Source organism: Leiobunum rupestre, chromosome 10, assembly GCF_980474605.1.
Source record: "Leiobunum rupestre chromosome 10, qqLeiRupe1.1.hap1, whole genome shotgun sequence".
Taxonomy (NCBI): Eukaryota; Metazoa; Arthropoda; class Arachnida; order Opiliones; family Sclerosomatidae; genus Leiobunum; species Leiobunum rupestre.
Window position 1 is genome coordinate 31,831,117 of NC_143393.1, and position 26,817 is coordinate 31,857,933.

Consider the following 26,817-nt stretch of genomic DNA (forward strand, 5'->3'; position numbering starts at 1 on the left):
GGGGTGAGGCTAGGTCGCTTTAGAAATTTTCTCCGACTGACAAATTTTTGTGCCTCATTGTGCCTGACCACTTTAATTGCCTTTTAATCGACCAGTAAAAATATTTGGGGCTGCAAATAAACATTTAACTAGTAGTGTTAGTCAATTCCCCCATTGGTTGCTTAAAATTTCAACCCTATTGTGAATCTGTCATTACACTGACAGCTGATAAGTTTCTAAAATCCCAAGAGATTTGCTAATTAAAAATTCAGCTGCCTGGCTAATCACCATGACTGGGTGGGATAGGCTTACTGCATAGAACATTCCTCTTGTATATTTCTATCAAAAATCGGCAGGCCCCCTTTTTGTATAGGCCATTTATATTTTAAAATTAATATCACGGCATAAAATTTATTTAGTTACCAGAAAAGGAAGGCTCTGATGATAAAAGTAATTACTTTCTGGAGGAGTCTTACCCACTCGTTAACAAAGATTAACTAATGTGTATTGGTCTATATGTTAGTTATGGTTAATGGAATACATAACACTGTTGTTGGTTATGTTTTCATGAAATATTCTTAAATTATTTTTCAAACCATCCACTTAAATTTTACTTAAGTTTAGGACCAAAAAGTTAAGACAAATTTTATTCCATGAATTGACTATTTTGGCCTCTAGTGAAAATGGAAAGAACATTAAGCAAAAATAAAAATTTATTAATTCGTGATAATTTTTAGTTTTTTGGATAGTTTTTTTTTAGAAAATTTTAAATATCTTACTATTATTGCTTACAGTTATTTGACTATAATTTAATTTTTTAACTGTCTTCTTAAAGTGAACAAAAAGCCAATTTGCAAGTTTTGCGTAATGTAGAAATGGTTCCAAGACTTCTGCAAGTACTTAGCAATCCCAGCCGACTTTCTCAACCAACAATTCGTATTCTCTGCAATTTACTAGCAGCTCTTCTTCAAAACACTAGCAGGCCACAAGATATTCTCTGGTAAATATTTTAAATATTTGTATATATCCCTTACCAAAAAATAAGTGGTCTTGTAACTTTTTAAGTTGGTTTTAAGTTGGTATTTGGAACAAATGCCAACTAAATACCAACTAAAAACCTACTTAAAAACCACTTTACACCAACTTAAAACCAACTAAAAGCTTTCTTAATAATGACCACTTAAAACCAACTTAAAACTTACTTAAAAAGACCTCTTAATAAAGACCACTTAAAGCCAACTTATAACCTACTTAAAAATTATAAGTAATTATCTGACCACTAAAAACCAACTTAAAACCAACTTCAAAAAATGAGTATTTTCCAGCCAACTTAAAAACAACTTATTACCTCTTTAAATAGTTTATTAAAATATGCTGGCAACTTGAACCTACTTAAAACCAACTTAAATGTGAAAACCTACTAAATACCAACTAAAAACCAACTTAAATGTGAAAACCAACTAAATACCAACTAAAAACCAACTTATTTTTTGGTAAGGGCTGGCAGTTGATTCCAGAGTTGTTTGACACTTTTCCCGCAAAATTCTTTGCACATTTCAACATAGAAGTTATTTTTGCAACCTCTAGTATGGTACATGGAAATAAGGATTGTGGTTACATATTTTTGGTGAAAAAACGTTTAATCAAATTGGTTAAATTTTAAAATACTAATCAGTGTCATGTTAACATTTACCACTCATATTTTATCAATACTATAGATTCTATAGTTAGTAGTTCAGACCAAAAGTGGATTGTTTTTGTCTATCCACTTTTGTTCAGACGTATATAATAATAGAAGGGTAATGAATTTCATCAACAACTTGCTTTCTATCGAATTCTAATCATATTTCAAAATTTTTATGCTTAAAATAAAAGGTGGTAAAAACTTTTCAATTTGACTGTAAATGTGGGATTTTAAAGTTCATTTATGGAAATGAAATCACAAACAAAATATATTTTTATTCGCGACCGAAACGGTTCTAGGTGGCGTTGCGGTGCCAACCTTTTTTTAGCCATTTATCAACCAGTTCGAAAAATGGGTTAATTTTGCAGTCGTTTCCGTTCTGTTGTACCAAGAATGTATTTATTTATACTCAGGGAGAATGAATATGTCGAGATTATTTTTTGCGTTTCTCCAATTCCACCCGTTGGGGCCCCCGGTATGCTCCTCCGCTTTAATAAAATCAAATAATACTGCAATCTCATTGGTTCTTATAAATTACGTTTTTCGACGAGATTAACGCTGCCGCTGCGAGGACGCAAAAAATAAGAACGCCTCCCCCCCCCTTAGCGTGACGGGGTTAGGGGCTCAACGTGTCCGTCGATAGTTTCGACATGTTCATTCTCCCTGAGTATAAATAAATAAATACATTCTTGGTAATATAAATATCTGATATTTATTACTTTGCCTCTGTGGTTCCAAATAAAGCTTCTCGGAGAAGTTTGTTTTCCAGCTCTAACCGTTCATTATTGGTTTCTAAAACTAATCACATGCGAAAATTAAATGTTTGATTCGAGAAAAATAAGTAAATTATGTGATTTATGATAATTACTTTCGTATTTCCTTTTCAAATCGTCCAAAATGGCATCGTTCTCCATGATATAAGTGAAAGAGCCCCACCGGTGTTTGGAAAATTCACCCAGAAAATCAGGTAGTGGATGACGCGTTGTAGCTTTCTCTATGTCTTCAATTCGCGCGGGAAACTGACGAAATTCAAACGCCATCTATTGTGCGCGAAGCCACTGATTTCTTATATTAATAGTCTTTGGCAACGTTTTGATAATTTTGTGGCAATTTTTGAAACTCGTCTTGTGTCACCCTGAGTAGTCCTTTTGCATATCCTATACCTTTTTATCATTTACTATATTTTTTGCTGAATATTCAGCCTGCAATGTTTTAACAGCAACTTTAAGGCAATCTTTAGGAGACAACAGTTGAGGTGATTTTTGACAAACATTATAGCAACCTTTAAACCATTAATTTTCTTTATAAGTACTAGAAAGTCTCAACAAATAAAGTTGTGTTTGGTTGCCTATTAGTTGCCCCAAAAAGTCGAAGTTTCTCTATAGTTGACAAAATATTGCCAATTGGTTGTGTGAAATTTTTGTAAGGGAGGTTGACAAGATTGACAACACTGAAACTGGCCTTAAATTTGCTGGGTTTTCTATGTCCCCAGATTTTGGAACCGGAGTGACTTTTGCCATCTTCCAGGTCTCTGGGAAAGCAGCCTTTGAAAAAGATAAGTTAAATAGCACGGCAAGATATTTTGAAATGACCACTGCTAAATTTCATATTAATTGTGGGGAAAGACCATCAGGTCCCATTGCTTTATTCGGCTTGATTTTCCTTATGACTTCAAAGACTTGCTCCTCCGTAACTTCGTTGAACTTATTTATCCATTGTTTTATCTATTTGCAATACATTTTCTTCAAAGTCTCTTGATGACTCGTTTAATGGATCAGCGTCGTTATTCCGAACTACATCCGAATCTTCAAGTAGCATATCTGCCACGTTTATAAAGTATTTGTTCAGACAATTAACGATTTGGCTAGAATTTGTGATCACTTCGCCTTGATATTTTAATGTAGAAATTTCCCTGGTGTCTGTTATCTTTATATAAGGTTTTAACGCTTTCCACATATGCTTACCGCCTTGCCCTTTGCCACAATTGTCTTTAAAATAGTTTTGGCCAGTTTGATGAGATTCATTACATAATTTCTTTGCCTCTTGTAGCTATCCATAAAACATAGCTCCAATTGCGACTCATTTTCTCTCAGAGCTCGAAGCACTGTTCAGTACAAAGCATCGTATAGTATCAGATTGAAACTTAGTAGATATTCTCATTCCAGTTATTTCGACTCCAGTCTCCCTTAGATAGTTATGCAGTATATCAACTTCAGTGGCTATGTCGCAGTTACCAATGAAGTAAGACTCCAACGGCATAACAGCTTTTATTTTATAGTTCTTGCATTCAGCTTGAGCAGTAGTCTCCATTCGATGATCTGCTGAATTTAGCGATGATCCATTTTTATTTTTATTTCGCCAAGGTCGATATCATCGTTGTATCTTTTCCTTTTTCCTTCCTCGTAACTAATTCCCAGGGTCCCGCTAATTGCTTATCAATTTCCTTCTCAGACAAAGCATCAACCGACTGCTGATAGTCAGTTTCTCTTGGAGCATTAACGTTTCTAATGTTCGCAATTTGTACTTTATTTTCACTAATCATATTTTCTGCCATTTCAATTCTTTTCAACTTTGTAATGAACCTTGCTTCATTACTGAATTCGTCTCTGATGATACCAATGTTAGGAGTCCATAATGAGACCAGCGGTTGAATATGGCAGACAGACTTAGAAGTTAACTTAGAATTATTATGAAGACATACTGTTACAAGCTACATTTTATTATAAAACCACATAAATTACAATACTTCCTAGCTCCTATGGAGGCTAGGTGTGGAGTGATGAACAATAGTAAGGGTCTACTATATATACCCATTCTTTTATCTGGTCTACTGACCTTTACCTCTAGACCTACTTATTATCTATGTCTACTAAGGGTGGCGCCATCTAGTGGCTGTGATTTATTAGAAGGAACCCTTGGTCCTTACAACTTGTTCCGTTAAGATTGAATTTAGGCCAGCATTATCACTCACCATAGTGGTGAGATGAATTATTTCTTCTTTGACGCCTTCTATGTCTTTGTTTTTTAGCAAAGTTAATCGACTTTTGAAGAGTAGAAAATTGTCCAGCTGCCAGTATATTTAAGTCATTCCGCTACTTTAAGGCCAGAAATAAATTTTGGTTCCGCATAAATTGGAATGAAGTTTTTTCATCCCTGTGACATATGCTCATGTCTATGGGCAGGAGTGACTTTATAAATTGGCCAAATTTGAGGCACTGTTAGAAATAATGCTGTAAAAAGTATCTAATAGTCTTTTTAATTTTGATCTTTCTTAAAATGATAAAAATATTTTTAGTTTTGGCCAATTATGCGTAGCTACGTTGCCTGATCCAACTGAAGCACTAAATGAAAAAGACATTCAGATTTCAAATACATCAACACAAAGTAGTACTAGTGGTTATAAACTGAGTGCCAACACTCCAGATACGCCTAGAAATATCAGCAGCTATAGTTTTGCATCCAGAGGTAATTTTGTCTTCAATTATTTTACATTTGTCTCATAATTTTTTTTATTGTTATGTCAATTTTGTGTAACTTATATAGATCTTGGATTTATAGATGGAATAGCGTCAACATCTTCATTTAGTGATGTATTTTCTGATGGAGGGCAAAATTTACAAAGCATGATTCAGCTTAGAAATAAGTGCTTACAACTACTTCATGCTCTATTATTTTCAATAAACGGCACCGTTAATACACCGTAAGCCTTTTTCACCTTCTTTAGCATTGATAAATTTATATTGTTCATTTATTTATAATGCTGCTATTGTGTTGGGATATTAACATGCACTAAAATTAAGTATTCATTATTTTGTTTTGTATTTTACTTTCAGATTCTGTGAAGAAGTGGTTCGCGTTCTAGGGTTTGATTGGTTCCTCCTATTTGCTCAACCTTACTTACATCCAACAACTGTTAAACTGTCGCTACAACTCCTTACTGTTCTGCTTATGCATGTTAATTTAATGCAGAAATTTAAGGATGCCTCTCAAAATGGGGGTTGGCTGAAAGACTCTGATACTGTATTAAAAAATTCTCAGCATAATTTATTAATGGGTATTTGATATTTTTTAGTAATTTTGTATTGTAATTTTTCTGAAGTATTTATTTGATGATATAGGATTTAATGTAAGTGGTGCCTCTTCAGCCACTGCTAATGCAAATCAGAATTTGAAGACGTCTCTTTCTGGCGGGCCTATTGAAATACACAAAGAGGCTTATCAAGTGTCTGGGTTTCAACAACTTCAATGGCTTTTGTCGTACCACACTGAAGTTACTGAATTATATTTTCTCTTGTTAGCTGTTATGCTAGGTCAGCCTGCTCAGCATATTCCAACAAGCAATAAGGTATCTATTGTAATATGTGTTTAAGGGCATAACATAAATGGCAAATCATTTAATTTAAAAATCTACTAAACTGATGGCAATTTAGGGCCAATGTTAAAAGGAAAATATAGGATAATCCTGAATACCATTCCATATGCTCTTATTTTTTTTTAACGTTACAAAGTTACTGATTTTATAAGTAAAAATGCAAAATTTCTAAATCAGGTTCATGTATAGCAGTTCGTCTCCAGTTAGACATAAGAAATAAATGGATTTTATTGAAGGAGGGAAAAATGTTATTTATATATTTATGAATTTTCTCAATCTCCTTCATGGTCAAAAATTAACCTCCTTTCTCCTAAAATAAATGAAATTAAACTGGCATCTCAATAGTTCTTCTAATGGGCTTGAAGCTCATGCTTGTGACATTTTCCCTTACCCCTCCTCTTCCGTGCAGATTAACTATAAAAGGGTACTTTCTTGTTGACTCGAAGTAAATCTAGCAAATACCGAATCAAACATGTCAATTAATTGAATAGAACTTGAGAATGATTGTGTCTGTTAAAAGGGGCTATAAAATATTTTGTATTTTTACATTGCTTGGAAATAGATAAAATAACCAGTTTCTCATAAGAAGAAAAACTGTAGATGTGGCATTGCAACCAAACCAGCCAGTAGGAAAGGTTGATGAAGTGTGATCCTTAATGAAGTGTAATTAGCTTAACATCAAATTTTTTCACATAATTATTAATGAACCACAATTTTATCTTAAAACGTATTTAATTTTCAATCTTTTTACTGTGAAATTTCCTACCTTTAAATACTATTTGCTATTAATCTATTAAAGGGGTCAAATTTTACACTAAAAATATTTGATTAGGTATTTGATGTGCTGATAATAGAAATATTTGATTGGATCTCAAAAATACTGTACTTTCACAGCAGTTTTATCATTAATTGAATTTCTACCTTGAATATCAAACTATCAATATCATGTGAGTTAATGGTGGGCACAGTGTGTGTCAGAATTTATAGCCCGGTGTACCTAGTAACAGAGACCATACCACCGGAGGCCTATCATCATAGTGCCCTACGCCAGCGTCCCCCTAGCCCGGACAGGTGACAAATCCAGCATGGGTAGCAGAACCCTACTACTGATGGTCTCACCTTTGACGCAAGCCACTCAACCCAGCAGAAGGTGCAGCTATGGGTGGACCAATCCCCACTTCGCACACAGCAGTGGGATTTAGTACTGCAGCATTGATACTACCTAATGCAGTTTAATATTCATGGTTGAAATGAATGTGTGCTTCTATAGAACTGAGCTTTTTGCCCCCTCTTGCCATAAAAATTTAAGAAATTATCATTACTGTTTCAAGAAAGAAATGCTGAAATGGCTTAACTAAATGGTTATTTTTATAGCTAACATTAGATTCTTTGTGGTCATATCTTGCTAGTGGAGTAGCTGCTGCGACTAACAGTACAAATTCCAGCAACAATTCTTCCAAAGGTGATGGGGATGAACTTTGCTCTGATGCTGCTATTGTTATTCTAGCCATGATAAGAGCCATGCTTAATCCAGTGAGTCTTCTAACTTTTTATCTTTTTATGAATATAATTTTAATTGGTTGCAAAGAAACTTTAGTTTTTAAAGAAATATTTTCTTCAATAAATCCGACCCAGCAATTTGTTTAAAAGTTTGAATACACAGCCTGGACGTATAAAGTATATTCTTTAAGTGGTCCTTGCTGCTTAACAGCCTTAAGGAAAAAAATTACTTTATAAAGTTATAACATTGAACTTAGTTTACTTGGTTTGACTTGAGTATGAATTGTACCGGTCAAACCAAGACCATAGTTTTGACTATGTTTGAGTAATGCTAATAGAGAGAGGTGTTCATTGAAGCTCCTATTAGAATGCTATTTATATATTATAATGTAAATATATTATCAGCTCGATTTTCAACCTTAATTTAAATCATGGTTTTTTTCCTAGGGGTCTGGTAGAGGGATACTTCCGACTGAAGCTTCAGAGTGCCCTATTACACTTATTCAGTTTCTTATGTTTTTGTACCACAACCATCCAAATTTCATGCTGCAGTGTATTACGGCAGATTTTCTGTCCGCCTTAGTCCTGACTTTATTTCCATTAAAACATCCGAAACTTTCTCAAGATGATTCTAACAATTCGTCATTAGATGAGGATTTCCTGATTCTTCCTGCACTTTTTTTGGATACTCACACTGGTGTTAACTTTAATAACTCTGGTGCTGGAATTGTTAGTGGCACAAGTACAGGACCAGCGCAGAAAGTCATTATGGATTTTATCCGTGTTGTTGTTGTTGATAGCTTGACGTTGCCTATTCAAGGATCTAAGCAGCCACCAGTTATTGATGTAGTTTTAGAGGTAAGCAACTTGAAACACATTAGGCGTTACCAGTATTTTTTTGTGATCTATAGCTAAGGTCAAAACCAGGGTTGGCAAAAAACCATTTTTTTGTTGAAAAATTCACTGGTATGGTTTTTTGCAGGTTAAATCCGGACTTTTGGAGATTTATCCGGATTTTTCAAAAATCATACATTTTTCTTGTTATTAAATAAAATAGTGTTATTTTCCTTCCTCCACTATGATGCCCACCTGCTTTTGGCTTCCTACACTATTAGTTTTACTGTTATTACACTTAATTACAGAAACTATAGCTGCTTGAAAAAAATCAGTCTAAATAACTGTTATTTGATTATTTCTGGCACTCTTAAATCATAGGCGGTCGTCTGCTATACAGTGCTATTAGAGAGTCCGTCTCAGAGTCTCACTCATACGAATCATATTATGTTTTATTTTGTTTATTACACTGATTTTATTTCAAGCAGTTTCTGTAATTAAGTGTAATAATTGAAAAACTAATAGTGTAGGATGCCAAAAGCGGGCGGGCGCATCTTACGTTAGTGGAGGAAGGAAAATTGATCCCGTATGGACCAATTTGAGAAATAGATTAGGATACAAAAAAGCAGAAAAACTTGTAAAATACTTAAAAATTAATATTGATTAGTATTTAATCATTACTGACACAATTTGGGATAGTTCCGTAGACTAAACTGTATTGTTTTCACCAATAAAAAGCTCTTTTTTGGCTAAGTATAGAAACGTTTCTAAAGCTCCATTTTCAATCACGATTTTTCCGAACAAAAGTCACGCTTTTGCGTCAAAAGCAACCACGAGAAGCTTCTCTATCGGTTTATTTTGTCACGAGAAGCAGATATCTAAATGGATTTGATATAGGCTTCTTTTGAAATAAAAGCGCGTCAAAAAAGCAAAAGCAAAAAGCCTGAAATTTATCGTAATTGAAAACGGGGCTTTAGTGATTTTTTTAAAACAATGAGATTTTTAAAAGTCCGGATTTTTTCATGCATTTTTCAACGTGGATTAATCCAGATTAATCCACGTGGATAAAACCGGACTGGTTACCACTGTGCCAACCCTGGTCAAAACTCACAGACAGGTTAAGCATAAAGGAGTGTACAAGTGCTTATTTTTAGAAGTAGTTTTATTGTTCACTGACTATTTACCATACACGATCCCCCAAATTGTTTTTAGTGTTATCTTATTGTGTTTAATATCTGATAAATATCTTTCATTTAATTATAACCTAAGGCAGACAATGATTCAAAGTTATGTAACTAAAATAATAAAAGACATGTAGTATAAGATTTTTTTCTGTCGCTTCCCAAGCTTCATCCAAAAATCAAAATTATCTTAAATATTGGAACAGTACCTTAATTTTTTAATCTAAACTTTTTAGGCAAATTTAGAACTCTATATTAAACACCAATTGTTCCCTAGAAGACATTTGAGTCTTAATGTTAGATGATGGATAAATAACCAAGCTTATTTACTACATTTTTTAGGCTTGCCCACCTTATGCGAGTCACTGGCATCAATCCTCGTTCCACACTGACCTGCTACATTCAGTACTTGAACACTTGAAATCTGCTGATACTATGTTTTTAATGGGAGAAGAATTTGTTGGTGGCGGCATTGGTCCCTTAGCAGTACTTGGAGCCAAGTACTCAAACATTCCAAGCAATGTTTTCTATCTTACTGCGTGTTTAGTGGACAAAATGTGGCAAGGTAAAGCTATTTTGATTAACATAAATTTATTTTTAAGTCATGGTCTTTGTTGTGCTAATTGACTTTTTGCAATTAAATATTCTGGGTTGACTTACTAAAACTAACCAGAGCCCTTTCCAATGCTGAGGATACTAAATTTCATTTAGAAACCCTAATAGTTTTTTTTTAAATATAAAATCTCCGACCTTGATAAGTTTACATAGTTATAAGCGAATATTATGCATCTAAAATATTAATAGAAGAAAGCTAAGAACACACATATATAGTGAACAGTTTTGTAGTTACTATTATAGTATCTATCTAAATTGTTTAAACAGCTAATATTATCTCTGCACTTTATCTAACTGATTTTATTATCTTTCTGTCAATTGAAATCAGCAAAATGTTTTTAATAATCTAGCCAACTCCTTAAATTTTTAATTTTTACAACATACTTACTTGGAATGGAACAACCAAGCATTTAATAAATAAATTTAACTTTTTTTAGGAACATTTGTCAGAGACTCGCATGAAGTTCTCGATTTTATAATCAAGCTGCTCTGTCAGACAAAGCAAAAAAGTCAGTCATTGTTATATTTTATAATTAAATATCTCAGTATTAAATTTTAATCTTAATTTAGATTTCAATATAAGTTTGGATTTGTTGTTCCATAGTCTAAATAGAACTGTTCTATTTCAACTTTCCAGAGCTATGGATAATATACAAAGTAATTAATGCATTTTTCATTAAAGCTACATAATATAGCTTTTGTTTCCCACTACGAGATTACAGATATATAACATACAATAGCAATACATATTTCAACATATTTTATTTTCAGTCATGTCATCAGTTTTATCATGCCTTCAGAAAATACTATCATTTCAAGATCTAATTTTCTGTCCAGGAAACTCTGAAACTGAGTTTCTTGGTTGTCTTAGCTATTGCCTGTTTCAGCTTACGCAGGAAGCACACATCACGTAAGTATTTTTATATTTTGCTATATTATTATATTACTTTAATTAAAGTCTATAATAAGCATTTTACACCATTTGATTACTTGCCATTATTTTATATAAGGTCCTTTTAATATTATAATGAGACTATCACTAATTGGGTCCCATTGGAACACTTCATCAATTAGTGCACCCAATGGTACCAATATGAATGCGCGCAAACCGTGCGTGAATGTTATTCAACTTAGAACCACGCAGGATAAATCTCCGCCGTGAGCCCCAAGCACCGTAGCCAAGGCTTATTCGCAATTTTATCGCTTTAAAACTTAAAATTAACACTTATCTTTCCAAAATTATTCATCAGAACCTAAAACTGTTTCTGAAGGTATTTACCTTTCAAATTTGAGATTTAGACGCGTTTTGTGTGGCATTTATCAATCCGAGCGTGGCTGCTCTACCAAGTAAGAGAATATTTTAGGCGTAGAAATTTTGAAATAGAAGATGTCGCTACTGCATGCCCTATCAACGTACGTTAAGTTTCTTCTCTCCAGGACAATGCCATTAACATGGGCCCCCATGGTTGACCTTTACTTATGGGGACCTTATGATAGGCTTATGATAATAACAATAAAGGAAAGCAAGTAAATAAGTCATGGCTACAATTTTTGAAACCTTCCCACCTTCTGATCATATACAGCTTCTATGATTGACTCAAACACAGCAGCTATTGCAGTGGTGCAAATTAAAAAGAGAGCTATTATGCTTTACTAAGCAGTTTAATTGCTCCAGAAAAACCAGAAAGTAGGCTGATAAATCAAACGTGATTGCTTGTAACAGGTCTATTGTTGTTTATTCCGTTAAAGTAAAGGTTTAAAATATCATACATTATTTACATGTTGAATTAGTAGTGACCACTTAGGCCTATATTATACATATTAGATACTTGGGGCAGCTCATCCTACTCATACAATCATCTCAAGTGCAACTCACACAATAAATTTTAATTTTTACGGGCTGGGTCAGGTAGGGCAAATTTAATTTTTTAAAATTTCGGGTGGGGCCGGGTCGGGCTAATTTTCAATCGGGTCCGGGTCGGGCCGGGTTTTTTATATTTTAAAATTAAATGGACCAGGCCCGACTCGACCCTTACCCGCGACTGCGTACTGCGTAGGTCGTGTGAAATGTTTCGAACCTTCGGGTGTTGTACGAAGAGAGTGAGAGGAAGAAAGAGGGGGTGGGAGACCGTGGCAGCGCCAGGAATTTTCGCAAGGGTAGGCAAACCAAATAAATGGGCCCCTGACCCGGGACCCCCCTTCTCTCAACGAAATCCTTCAATAAAATAAAGTAGTGATGTACACGACGAACAAAAAAGTCCCAACAACAGTAAAACGAGTCCAAATATAACAGAACTGGTTTTATTTACTAGGAGATACCTCAAAAATTTCTAAATACATTATCGACATTTGTTTCATTGTTTTTTATAAATAATTTAATCTCTTGGGACAATTTTGAGACCCTTTCTAGATCAATATGGGGCCCCTTATAGGGTGATTTTGGGACCCCTTGAAATTTTAAGGTAGGCAGTGGCCTACCTGGCCTACACCCTAGCGCCGCCACTGGTGGGAGAGTCTCAGAGAGAAAAACGTAATGAGTTCTGCGAGCAGCGCGACTAGCGTCTATTTGAAGGTCGTCTCAGTCGTCCGATTCGCTTAAACTTCTCTTATGTTTCGTTTTGGTTTTACTTTCGATTTCAAGGCGTTAAATTGTTTCTCGGCGTACTTTGAAAAAATATAGCTAAAAGAATTCTAGATATTCCTGCGTCACAAACAAGTGACGAACGTGTATTTTCCAGCACGGGACTGACACTTGGTCCTCGAAGAACGAATTTAAATGGTTCAACTCTTTCGCAAGTAACTGTTCGTTACAAAAATTGTTGAAATAAATAAATGCCTCTTGTTATATTTCGTATTGCATATCTACATCTACACTATCTACACTATAATAAAATAAAAAAAGCTTCACGCTATGGGTTGCGGCGGTTCTTCGGGTCTTATCGGCCCTTACCAAAAAATAAGTTGGTTTTTAGTTGGTATTTAGTTGGTATTCACATTTAAGTTGATATTAAGTTGGTTTTAAGTGGTCAGCATATTTCAGTAAACTAGTTAAGTTGGTAATAAGTTGGTGGGAAAATGTCTTTTTCTTTAAGTTGGTATTTAGTTGGTTTTTAGTGGTCAGAAAATTGCATATTATTTTCTAAGTTGGCTTTAAGTGGTCTTTATTAAGTAACATTTTAAGTAAGTTTAAAGTTGGCTTTAAGTGGTCTTTATTAAGTAACATTTTAAGTAAGTTTTTAGTTGGTTTTAAGTTGTTTTTAAGTAGGTTTTTAGTTCGTATTTAGTTGGTATATGTCTCAAATACAAACTTAAAACCAACTTAAATAATTCTTAGACCAGGCAAAATCGATTTTTTAATTCATCGGGTAGGGTTGGGTCGGGCAAAAATTATTTTCATTTTTTACGGGGCGGGTCGGGTCAGGCAAAGTTTAATTTTAAAAATTTTGGGTTCGGGTCCGTTCAGGCAAAATTTTATTTTAATTATTTCGGGTCGGGTCAGATCGGTCAAAATTTATTTTTACGTTTAATAATAAATAATAATAATAATCAGCTAGGCTAATACCCAAGGCACCACCTTAGGCCTAAGTCATCAAGCGACTTTTGAAGCCATTAATTCAGGTGGCCGGGTTACAATGCGTAGGAGGGTGGTGGCAAGCCCTGCATGCCACGAGATCGAGCCAACAGCTCCCTACACTAACTATTACCGTTTTTCGGGTCGGGCCAAAAAAAAGTAGTAGAAAGCTGGAATTATTTTGAAAAACGGGATTTGTGTTCACCGCGGCAACAGCTGTCAACTCCTAGTCATGTCTCCTGATATAATTTATAATTGATTCAAGAAATTTAAAGACTGAACATTACAATAGCTAATTTTCAGAATATTTCTTAACTACTGAAAAACGTCAAAATGATGCTAAACAGACCCATTCTAACTTGACTAGATCTTTTTCTTCCAAATCAAACTAAAAAAAATGAAGAATAATGCGGCACACAAATCATCAAAAGTCTACATATGGAGTAATAGTCAAGAAGACAAATGGATTCCTAGTACGATCAATCGATCATTTTGAATATAATGTTTAAAATACAAACTATTGCAGGGAAACAACATTTACCAATGATAACTCACCCAATACGATAATTTGTGAATTTGCCTAATATTGTGAATTCAGTGAATTAAACATAGTTTCCACCAATATTTGGACCACCATTCACAGACCATATGTTATTCAGAACACAAGGAGATCACCGGCAGTACAAAGTAGATCACCGGCAGTACAAAGTAGATCACCACCAGTACCACAGAGCTCTTTCCATAACACTTCCAACAGAGCAACGCCAACCTCTGTTCCACGTACTATTCTTCAGTTGATAGATTTTTTAACACTACAGGCAGCAGCACCAACATGCCATGCCGTATCTCACAACCTCAGACCGTGCAACTTCGACGATCGAACCAAGCGAAGAAACCTCATCTATTTAAGGACATTTAGCATATACCTTCTAATTCGTTATTATAATAATAAAAAGGGGAAAGTCATGTTAGGTTCCTATTTGTAAAATGTAGTTTGTATGTTATTCGAATGATGGCGCTTGTAGGCAGGGAACATGGGAGAAAGACACCTCTACCTCTCAGGGGCTGCTAGTATGAACAATTGTATATTTTAGTCTCAAATTTAAAAGTATTATTTAGTAGTAATCAACTGGTCTTTATTGTGATAAGTTTTTATGTTAGTATACAATCTTAATTGTTTGTTATAATAGAATGGAATCCAACTCTAGAAGTACTTGGCATATATCCATGCCTCTTGAAAGAAATTTCAGCTCTTTGCTAAATCTGGAAGAAGATAAAGCAGATTTAGTTAAAGAAACAGCTGGAAAAGTTTGGACAGTTCTGTATTCATCAAAAAGACAGGTAATTATATCACAATAGCTTTTGTTCTAATGTTTATGGCATATCCCTTACCAAAAAATTAGTTGGCTAAAAACCACTTAGGACAACTTGTATTTGAACTTGGTTTTCAGTTTGTATTTGGGACAAATGCCTACTTAAAAATCCTCTTTATTAATCAACTTATTTCCAACTAAACCAGAATCAACATTTACATTTAACTACTTAAAAGCAACTTTAATCCTACTAGGGAAACATCTAAAAACCAACTTAAAAATATTATGTAATTTCCTGACTACTAAAAACCAACTAATTATAAACTTAGCAAAAGCAGTATTTTCCTACCAACTGAATAACAACTTATTACCCCTTTAATAGTAACTTGAAATATGCTGACAACTTGAGCCTACTTAATACCAACTCAATATCAACTAATAATGTGTATACAAACTAAATACAAACTGAAATCCAACTTATTTTTTTGGTAAGGGATTCCTTTATTTTGAATTTAGTTCAGTCAATTAATTGTTTGCTATACTATAGTCTTAAGCACCAAAACATTAAATGCTGCATTTATGAAATCTTGATATATTAAAGCACTACTCTTTTTGTAGATTCTGTACATCATTTCCTTTCTTTATTTTCTCTAAAATACGTTATTATTTTAAAGTTTATAATTATTGCACGTTTAATGTATGGAGAGTAATTTTCAATGATCTTTAGAAAGGTCTCGTGTTTATCTATAAAACATGTTTTAAGTATAGTTTTAATATGACCATTAATTTATTACCCAAGTAACTCAACAATATATTTTTAGTTTAAAATAATTATACAAAATATATAATTTTTGAAATGCTTTTTAAGACAATATTTTTGGAAATACTTTTTAAAGCAATGTTTTTTTGAAATACTTAAAACCATTTTTTTAAATACTTTGTCTTAAAGTATTTAAAAAACATGGTCTTGAAAAGTGTTTAAAAAAATCAGTCTTAAAATGTTTTTCAAATACTTTTTAAGACAATGTTTTTGTAAACTAAATTTAACTAAAAAATGTGAATTGTGCTTTTTCAAATGAAATTAAATGTTGCCACAAACCATTCCAGAAAATCAGTGAAAATTTATTTTTCTGCTAAACTTGTGAAGTTTCCAAAACCTATACAATTGAACAATTTAAAAAGCTACTTTCACATCCATTAGTTAATTTTAGATATAAATTTAACTTAACTGACTGTGGTATAAAACCTTTATTGTAAAGACTAAAATGTTTTATGATCAAAAGCATGTCAAAATATGTCTTGCTAATATATATATCTCATTTGTAGCAAATTGAAGAAGTATACAAACTTTCTGGCAACAGTGTGACTGGAAATGTATCTGGTGCATCTTCAAATTCTGCTTTCTACGGTCAGGCTTCCATAAGTAGAAGTCAAATGTCCAATGTTCATATGGCTAGAATGATGTTCCATGAGTCTTCCTGTAAAATATGGACAGCATTTTTAGAAAATGAAAGGAAAGCGGGTTATGGCAAAGAACTTTGGCAACAACATCTGCAAATGGCACCCCATACTCATCTGCAATCAGTATGTCATTTCTTTATTGAAAATATGTAAACTTATGTATTACTATTCCAAATTTATCTTTCATAATTTAGAAACTTCAAAAAGTTACTGGAGGATTAACAAGATTAGCAACGCGTAAAATTAAAAAGGAACCAACTTCTAAACCAATTTTATCTAATTTATCAATAGATGTAAGTTCAAATTTTTTCTAGTTCAACCTCAAATAATTAATCCATCTGTGTTGTAATAGTTTTATCTAATTTTCCAAAATAATACAACTTAGGGAGTATTCTATTTAGATCGTATTGGTTTGGGGTTACTTTATATAAAAACTTTAGTTAAAAAATTACAATCATTAATGGGAAATTAAACCAATGTTAACTTATACTTTGCATGCTGGAGAAGCTTAAGCTCTAATTTACTATAAGAATATTTTTAAATACCATTAATGTATACTCTAGTTGAATACATACTGCTATGTTAGTTGTATTAGTAGGGTTTGTCTATTTAGTTCATTTTAGAAGTAAAATGACAAGAAAAATTAAATTTTCATGATAGAGAGTAGCTCACTGGACTCAAGTTCATGTAGCCATAGTCAGAGATGTTGTTGATTTGAGGGCTAAGCACTATCAGCAGGTAAGTTAGTCATGGAATTTTAATGTAATAATTGAAAAAACTGATAAGCTTTATTTATTAGACTCAGCAACATTTAATGAAGTATGTATTTGAGGACTGGCTTTTATCTGAATCCGAGCTAACTCGTGAAAGGGGACTTTGGGGACCCCCAATTGGTTCTTCTCTAGATAAATGGATGTTGGACATGACAGAGGGTATATTTAGTTTATTATGCTCAAATAGGGATGAAGGAATAAATTATCCAATTAAAGATTTAAATTTTAACTCCACACTAAACTAAATTATTCCGAATTTCTTTTTAGGTCCTTGCCGAATGAGAAAGAAAATGATCAAAAATGATCTTTTCTTTATTCATTATCCATATCGTCCTGAAATGGACTCTGGTGAAAATGTTCGTAGCAACTTTTCATGAATTATTTTGGTGCTAATAACTGAGGTTTAACTAAAGTGTTTCCAATAGTTCGAATAAATTAATTTAACTTAGGTATTTGACTGATCGATAAAATTAATTAATTCCAGTTATAGCTTTGACTAAGCCAAATTTTAAGTCGCCTGTATAGTTTCACATAGTCTGATGAATTTATATACCTTTCATACAGTTCTTTGTAAAACTGCAACATTGCTATGCTTTAATTTCAGCGTGCCTTGAAGTATAAAGTTGCCAATTGTTTGGATAGTAAAGAATATTACAAAAGATGGAGACCAGAAACAATGGTCAATCAAGACAGTGTATGCCCAGAAAGTTCTGGTATTGTGTCAGCGGAGTGTTCCGAAATAATCCACCAACATGAACTACTCTCAATGGATTCTACATCTGAAGAGAGAGAAATTGGTAAGAAATGAGGCTGCTATTTAGTGCAGTTATGTTAGATAATAAGATAATAATCAGCTAGGCTAATACCCAAGGCACCACCTTAGGCCTAAGTCATCATGCGACTTTTGAAGCCCTTAATTCAGGTGGCCGGGTTACAATGCGTAGGAGGGTGGTGGCAAGCCCTGCTTGCCACGAGATCGAGCCAACAGCTCCCTACACTAACTATTACCGTTAACCTAGACAAGTTTTTATGGAAGGGGAAACCGAAGAACTCGGGGGAAAACGCCTTAAATCAGTGGGGAGAGAACTTGCAAACTCAACGCAGAAGGAGTTTATTTCTGACAAAAGCAAAGGTTCTGTACAAGGCGAAATGACTATTTTTCTCACAGGTTTTCAGGGAATCAGGACATCAAGTATGCTTCCTCTACGAACCCCATCTCAGTCTAGCATCAACCGAGCAAACAGTGAATGGGAGGAGTTAGACTTACAGGAAACCTCTACTGATGGCAGTGGACTTTCAACTGGGACAGGTCTTGGAAGTAATAATTGTGAACCCCAAGAAGATAACCCTGATAGCCAAAGTGTATTGAGATTGCTGGAAGATGGTGAAAAGGTATACCTTCTTTTGTTTTGTTACCAAAAAAATTTAAGATTAAATTCATTTTAAATTTATAACCAGAGGCTCATTGTTGGTCAATTATGTCAAAGGGTGGAGTATAAAGGTAGCTATTGGGAATAAATAATACAACACTTAAGCTTAAATATTAGAATTTTATGATGTATACTACGTATTATTAAACTTGTTACAAAATAAGTTTGTTAGTATATATTAAGCACAGCTTGTAATCATAACATATGATCACAACACTCAGTAATTTTAAACGTGGGTGTACACTAAGCCCAAGTACAGAAATAATTCCAAGCCCCATGAGAGCTATTTATACTAAAAATTAATATTATTTTGGGGAGATACCTGAGATAATTGCCCTGGTAATTTATACATGATATTATTTTTTTTAATTTTAGATTAGTCACATGTTTCGTTGTGCTCGAATTCAAGGCCTTGACACTTGTGAAGGGCTTTTACTCTTTGGAAAAGAGCACTGCTATGTTGTCGATGGTTTTACTTTGCTTAAAACGCGGGAGATTAGGGATATTGATTCTCTTCCAGCCAAGTAAGAAAAGATTTATAGTTTATAGATTTTAAAATATTTTTGTTATATTCCGTTAATTGTTATTTATACAGCATGCATGATCCTATAATTCCAAGTTCTGGACCAAGGAATAAGCATCAGAAAAAAACGTAATATTTCATATTTTATTAAAGTCACTAAAATTAAAAGGCTATGGTAGTCATGGGAACATGTTGGGAGAAAAAATCGTGTTACCATTTTTTTAAACCATTCACTTCCCTTTGCACACAGTTTCCAGACCCCAAGCTTTGTAAATTTTCGTACTATTTTTGCTTGTCCCCTTCTTTATGATAGCAGGGTTGCCACGGTACCTGGAAAACCTGGAATTCCTGGAAAAGCCAGGGAATTTGAATATGGGTGAAAAGTCAGGGAATTTTAAAAATTAATCTTAAAGTCAGGGAATTTAATTTAGGTTGCAAATAGAAAACCTTTGCTAAAATGTAGGGGGAAAAATTCTAAATCTTCGCACAAAATAAGTCATGAAAATCTTAGGAGATGGTCAGGCGAAATTCCTGGAAAAGTCAGGAAATTTGATTGTGAAAAAACTGTGGCTACCCTGGATAGGGAAGAAGCTAGGTCTCTTTAGAAAGTCACTATCCCCCCAGAAACTTCTTTTGATGACTTCGTGTCCTCCTCGCCTGACCACATGCCTTTTAATTTATGATAAATTTTTATTCAACTATTACCCCATGTTACCCAATATAATCTCATTCATTGTTTTCATTTTAGGTGCAGTAAATTTGCTTATGAAGACATTAAAGAAGTTCATAAAAGGCGTTACCTATTACAGGTAAAATTATCATTTTCCTAAGATGTATTACATTGAATAATTAGGACAATTTTCTTAGTTTTTTTAAAACCTTGTTCATAAATTAGAGCAGTATAACCTTAATGCAGGGTTGCCATTTGGGCGATTTGTCGCACAATTTTGGCTACTTTTGAAGTCGATTGGAGATAAAAAATACTTGGGCGGAATTTGGGCTACTTTCCCTTTGCTTTTCAAAATAATTGAAAGTTCGGATTTTCCAGTCCTTGAACCCTTGCTGGGGAAATCGAGGGGCAGTAAGTGTCATTGACAGGTCTATACTACTTCAATTTGAGATGACAAATGCCCCTTGCAAATATGTTTCACTTGTTCATTTTTAACCTAACGGCACTACCAAATTTGAAGTAGAATTAAGATCTCGAAGTTTTGTAAATGCGATGGAAAAACCCGTAATTAAAATTAAATTTATAGTGTGTGGATTTTAACCCGCCAAAAGAGTTGCTCGACTCATTTAATCAAATGATTTATGCTTGGGGTTCACTTTGTGGAATTTTTAATAAAATAATAAACTTTAGTAGTGGAAATTGTTTAAACAAGGTCTTATAATATTTTGATGCCGGAAAAATATTATAAACGATTTATTATCTTTAGAAAATTAGTTGGCAACCCGGCCAATAGGTAGAAGTGGTCTGTGATTTCATACCTGCTTTTCCTATTATCTGTTGGTTTAACTTATTCATATTAATTAATTAATTTCATTTCATTACTCATTCCACTATATCAAAAGTAAATGAACCAAAGTTATCAGTAGTATATATATATATATTTATCAAATGCCATGTTTCCTTTAATCCCAGTATCAAAACTTTTGCACACTACCAAATAGCCAAATTAAAAAAATTACTAATGCTGCCATACCATTTTTTATGTAAAGTTTTTAAAATGTAATACTCAGTTATTTTCAACCTGGATCCAACAAAAATATAATTCCCAAACTTTTAAACAATATTCATAATTTTCTTTTCAATATCATGTAATATTTTCAACATCGAGGTGACCTAATTTTTCTTCTAGCCAATTGCCCTTGAAGTGTTTTCCACTGATGGCAGAAACCATCTTTTGTCATTTCCTAAAAAAATTAGAAATAAAGTCTATGCTAGGTAAGATATTGTTTTATGTTTACACCTGATATCGTTGTTCTACCTATCACTCAATCTCGAAATTGTGTGCATGAGATAAAAGCCTGGCAGCCAGTTAAAATATAAATAAAAACAAGATAACACGATAATTATTCTCTAAATATTTCATCATTGAACTTTACATGTATCCAATATTTTGTAATTTTCTTATATTAGCACACTCACGCCATTCCTATCAAAATTGAAAATTATAGTTATGAAGTAATTCTCAACTAACAGAAAAATGCCATGAAACTCGGAAATCTTATAAATTCAAAGTTGAAAATTAGTTAACAAGTTTCATTTCATTTTGCTTTTAGGATAATTATTTATCTTTTTGTTTGATAAATTTGTAGGTTTCTCTCTGTGGCAACTGGCATAACTGATAACGCTCAAGACTCTTTGGCAGGCCAGAAAAGGGGCGCTAGTGTTGAATCTAGGTATTCCTTTTTCTAAATTAAAACTGTTGGGTGACATTGTAGTTTACTCTAGTTTGAAGTATAATAGTAGTTATGGTCCAAAACCGATATAATTTTGGCGATTAATCGGCTTGCATCTAAATTAACAATTTTAACCAATACCGATATTTTACGATTTTTCCCGATATTTTCAAACGGATATTTTCAAAAACAAGGCAGATTGAGTCACTAACCTTGACCTTTGGCTTTGCTAATTCATATCAGTAATAATTGGTTAGATATCATTATCGGTTAAATTACATTATTGGCCAACACAACATGTATTGGTTTCATCACTCAAGTAATTACTATCAAACTGGTGGGATAAGTAACTGATAGCAAGTGACTTAGAATGTCAAGCTTCTACCAGACTGATTACAAATGTACAAACCTTTACTAAAATTAAATAATTTTTTAGTGCCAACCTTCTAAGCAATTTAATTGGTGAAACATCAGTTACACAGCGATGGGTGGTGAGTATTATTTTTTTATAATTATAATTTAAAAATTTATCTCATAACCTCATTAAGTGGTGTACATAGATGGTTTCTGGTACCTTTATCAGTAAAGCTTATTATTTTAATAATACCCAAACAGCCTAAAGTTTTGTACACTTAAGTACAAGTGGAACTGAATAAAGAAAATATAACCCAATAGAAGCTTCATAATGAAAAGCTTTCAATTCATACATGTAGTTTCGAATTTAAGCTACCTATAAGGTGACCAATAATTCATCTATAATCTGGTTAACAAATCATACCTAGTTTTATTTTATAGGACTAATAAAGCCAAATCATTCAAACACCTTTTTGCATTTTTTCATATTAACTTTCACTACTTGCATATTTTCGTCAAGGTAAAGGACATTAAAAGTGATGATTGGGAATGAGTAAAATTTCAGGATCCTTTTTTGGGTCCATTTAAAATTGATTCTAGTACAGTTTCCCTTTTTCCAATGCCTTTTAAATCATTTTAATTTGTAACACAGTATGTCTGTTTATTTCAGAGAGGGGAAATTAGTAACTTCCAGTACCTTATGCACTTAAACACGTTGGCTGGTCGTTCCTATAATGACCTCATGCAATATCCAGTCTTCCCTTGGGTTTTGGCTGATTACCAATCGGAAGTACGTTATGGTTTTTTACATGTCTTAAATTATAAAATTTTTATTGCTATTAATATCACATTACTTAATTTTTTCCAGGAGTTAGATTTGAATAATCCAGAAACATTTAGAGATCTTAGCAAACCATTAGGCGCTCAAACACCTGACCGATTACTACAATTTCGAAAAAGATACAAAGAATGGGATGATCCACATGGTAAGCAAAAGCAGGTGGATTAGTTGGAGGATAAAATGGATCCTGCTACAATTGCACTTATCTTCCATCTAAAATTCCATTTTGTAACATGGGGTGAAATCTTTGGTTTAACCCCTTCTGTGTAGAGTTTATCAGTTCTCAATCTATCAAAGGTTTTTCTCTCTTGAGTTACTCAGATGATTAGACCTTAGATTATTAGGTTATTAGGTATAATTTCCAAAATTAGGCATTGATAATATGGAGATCCTTGGGGAGCATGGTAGAGTTTTCTTTCTACCATAAGAAGGTATGAAAAATCGTCAATGTGTTTCAATCTCGTGGAAAGACAGGTTTTAGGGAACCATACCCCCTTTGATTAAGATTTTAGGGGAGGACCATACTGGCAAATAGTGAGGTGGCTTTGGAGAAATGCTAAAAATCATTTCAACATATATTAAAACCTTAGTTTATTTTAAGTTTTACTAAAATAACCAAGAAATATTTTAAACTAAAAAAGAATGCAATGAATTGGATAATTTTATAATATTTTCGTCAATTGGTAATTAACCTTGAATTGTATAAAATGTTTGAAATATTTTTATGTTTCTCATATAGTAAAATTTTAATGACTTTGTTTTTTAGGCGAAACTCCACCTTACCACTATGGTACTTTTTATTCCTCTGCCATGATTGTCGCTTCTTATCTTGTTCGGATGGAGCCGTTTACTCAGCATTTCTTAAGACTCCAAGGAGGTCATTTTGATTTAGCTGACCGAATGTTTCATAGTGTGGGAGATGCGTGGATGTCTGCATCTAAACACAACATGGCTGATGTGAAAGAACTTATTCCTGAATTCTTCTATCTTCCAGAATTTTTGTTGAACAAGAACAGATTTGACTTAGGCAAGTATTTATCAAGCTACGAAAGTAGATGGTTTGTTTGGTGTTCAAATAAGGGTGGAGATAGCCAATTCTAGCTGGCCTAGTTTATTAAGTGGAAAAAACACTAAACATATGAGTCTATTTCAATTAAAATTTTTGACATTAAAATAAAGCCAAATGTTTGTGAGGAAGTTCAAATGTTATTTTTCAATTTGTTCCTAGGACTTTTCAATCTACACAATTTTTTTGTTCCAAAGATAAATAATCAAGTCTGAAATTTAATAAAAATTGTATTTTAATGCAAATTATTTACTTTGTTGCATTTTCATGAACAATTTCAAGTGTTTTATCATCCAATTGACTATCTTCAGTGCTTTTATTAGCGATCTTCATTTCAAAACAATTTTTCTTGACCAACTAGAATGGTTCTTATTCCACCGTTGAAATTCATCCCGAACCCTGTAATCTTTGATGCCGCTGTCAATTTTAGAGCTTGCAATCTATTCGTAATTCTTGCAGATTTCCCAAGGAAAAAAATAGTGCATCCCACTACTGTATAGTTGACCCATATAATTATCTTCAAGTCAGTCAAGAACTGGTTGTAAATCTGATTTCCTCATGCCTTACAGTGACTATTTATTCTTGGAATAAAAAATGACTTATTGGCTGGGACCAAAATGTCCCAGGCCCAAAATGACTGGGTCGAATTGGCAAGTTCAGTTTGTTGTGTTCCAAACATAAAAACTAATATTGGGGATTTCTGTGCCATTTTGAGTTTGCTTAGATGGTCTTATTTTGCTTTGTTTAATTTGGTTAGGTCAAAAGCAGAATGGAATTCAATTAAATGATGTTGTATTGCCTCCTTGGGCCAAAAATGATCCAAGGGAGTTCATTCGAGTTCATAGACAGGTAAATTAAATATTTTATTTGAACCTTCATTTACTTAAGTATAAGTTGTTGAAATATAAGGTTGTTTACTGTATACCTAATCTGGATATTTTCAATGGTTTCGTAAATGGCAAGGTTTATCAATCAGAAAATTATAACTTTGCAAATAATGGGTATATTTTTTAAAATCATTAAATAAATTCAGCCTCACCTATTTAATAATAAGAGGGTAATTTTCCTTACCCAGGCTAATGAAATAGAAAGTTTAACCATTTAATAATAAAAATAATTGATACATAATAATTAAGTTTTTGGCACCACATTTTGAAAAATGAATTTAAAAAAAAATAATTTTAAAAACCAATTTACATATAATGTTAAAGCTTAATTGTTTCATAAGTTGTCGGCTTTTTTTTCTTTAATCCATTTGTTTGTAAATTGCTTAAAGCATTTACTATGATTTTTATAATTACACCATTTTCATAATAGGCTCTAGAATGTGACTACGTAAGCTCTCATTTAAACGAATGGATTGATTTGATATTTGGCTTTAAACAACAAGGTCCTGCAGCTGTTGAAGCAGTAAATGTCTTTCATCACTTATTCTACGAAGGGAATGTAGATATCTACAATATCGACGATCCGCTTAAAAAGAATGCCACCATTGGATTTATTAACAATTTTGGACAAATACCAAAACAGGTTTAAATTTTAACTACTTTATTTACGCTCTAAAATTTTAAAAATTTTCAATGTTTTATTATTTTTTATGAATAATAAATAATCCGCAATGCAACACAATTATTATCCAGTACACTCCCTTACCAAAAAATAAGTGGTCTAGGAAATACTTTAAGTTGGTATTTGGAACAAATACCTACTTAAAACCTGCTTAAAACCAAATTACAAATAATATGTAATTTTCTGACCACTAAAAACCAACTAATTACCAACTTAAAGAAAAAAGTATTTTCCCATCAACTTAATAACAACTTATTACCCCTTTAATTAGTTTATTGAAATATTCTGACCACTTGAGCCTACTTAAAACCAACTTAACGTCAACTAAAATGTGTATACCAACTAAAATCCAACTTATTTTTTGGTAAGGGCTTTCTTATGCTGTAATTTTGCGAGTGGGGCTTGAAAATAATTGACATAGTTAACACAGATTAATAATGTACAAACCTCATTTTATTCTTATCCAATTCTAACTTGGTTTAAAAAACAAAATCACCGCTTTTCAAAATCCATTTTACGTACATCTATGTGATGCTGCTGATAAAATCCATACTTATTAACAGACAATCAAAACTTGAGAGCGTCAATGTCCAGGGATAATTTTATGTAGTTTAGCCAAAACCCACTAAGTTCCTCTGCAAAATAACATAGTGGTTAGGATCATTCCAAGTACCATTTTGACATTGTTGCTATTGTTATAATATTTATGTTAAAACTTATTCTAGCTATTTAAAAAGCCTCATCCAATGAAAAAGTTGAGTGCTGCAAATAGAGTTAGCGGTACTGCAGATCCTGGACCAATCATGCCTGGCTTGAGTTGTAGTCCAGATAAACTTTTCTTTCACAACTTAGATAATCTAAAACCTTCCATGCATCCTGTAAAAGGTAATGATTTTAACATATATTTTGAAATGGAGATATTTAATTTTTATTATAATTTTTACCAATATTACAGAAGTAAAAGGTCCTGTTGGTCAAATTATTCAAGTGGAAAAAGCTCTTTTGGCAGTTGAGCAAAATAAGATTTTAGTGCAACCCAATTACAGCCGTTATGTGGCTTGGGGTTTTGCCGATCATAGTCTTCGAATTGGGGCTTATGAAAGCGAAAGACCTCTGTTTGTCTGGGAAGAAACTCCTGCTGGTGAAATTTTGTGCTGTGCAGCTCCAAATGAAAAAACCATTATTACAGCTGGCACAAACACAGTAAGAAAAACTTAATAGTATTTGTGAGCTTTCTTAAGAAATTTGATATTTTAAATTCATTGTCACATTATTGATAGTAATGTTATAGTATTTACATTATACACATGCTGTTAAGGCTAATAACTTATACTAGAACTAGCCCTTA

General features: G+C 33.1%; 1 protein-coding gene across 1 annotated transcript in view; it reads left to right on the top strand.

Moving 5' to 3' along the window:
• bchs (WD repeat and FYVE domain containing 3 bchs) overlaps positions 1–26,817 on the top strand; it is an 81,986-nt gene that overhangs the window by 42,112 nt on the left and 13,057 nt on the right. The window contains exons 27-58 of the mRNA XM_090160905.1: positions 815–979; positions 4,959–5,128; positions 5,207–5,363; positions 5,497–5,717; positions 5,782–6,008; positions 7,410–7,568; positions 7,983–8,393; positions 9,893–10,115; positions 10,603–10,674; positions 10,736–10,822; positions 10,937–11,075; positions 14,927–15,077; positions 16,376–16,633; positions 16,705–16,803; positions 17,171–17,248; positions 17,310–17,442; positions 17,551–17,639; positions 17,888–18,080; positions 18,452–18,675; positions 19,089–19,237; positions 19,309–19,365; positions 19,985–20,045; positions 21,096–21,181; positions 21,556–21,639; positions 22,076–22,130; positions 22,664–22,783; positions 22,862–22,979; positions 23,601–23,861; positions 24,658–24,749; positions 25,218–25,430; positions 26,195–26,354; positions 26,425–26,672. Of these exons, the coding sequence (XP_090017031.1) occupies positions 815–979; positions 4,959–5,128; positions 5,207–5,363; positions 5,497–5,717; positions 5,782–6,008; positions 7,410–7,568; positions 7,983–8,393; positions 9,893–10,115; positions 10,603–10,674; positions 10,736–10,822; positions 10,937–11,075; positions 14,927–15,077; positions 16,376–16,633; positions 16,705–16,803; positions 17,171–17,248; positions 17,310–17,442; positions 17,551–17,639; positions 17,888–18,080; positions 18,452–18,675; positions 19,089–19,237; positions 19,309–19,365; positions 19,985–20,045; positions 21,096–21,181; positions 21,556–21,639; positions 22,076–22,130; positions 22,664–22,783; positions 22,862–22,979; positions 23,601–23,861; positions 24,658–24,749; positions 25,218–25,430; positions 26,195–26,354; positions 26,425–26,672 (4,960 nt within the window). The remainder of the gene's footprint in view (positions 1–814; positions 980–4,958; positions 5,129–5,206; positions 5,364–5,496; positions 5,718–5,781; positions 6,009–7,409; positions 7,569–7,982; positions 8,394–9,892; positions 10,116–10,602; positions 10,675–10,735; positions 10,823–10,936; positions 11,076–14,926; positions 15,078–16,375; positions 16,634–16,704; positions 16,804–17,170; positions 17,249–17,309; positions 17,443–17,550; positions 17,640–17,887; positions 18,081–18,451; positions 18,676–19,088; positions 19,238–19,308; positions 19,366–19,984; positions 20,046–21,095; positions 21,182–21,555; positions 21,640–22,075; positions 22,131–22,663; positions 22,784–22,861; positions 22,980–23,600; positions 23,862–24,657; positions 24,750–25,217; positions 25,431–26,194; positions 26,355–26,424; positions 26,673–26,817) is intronic.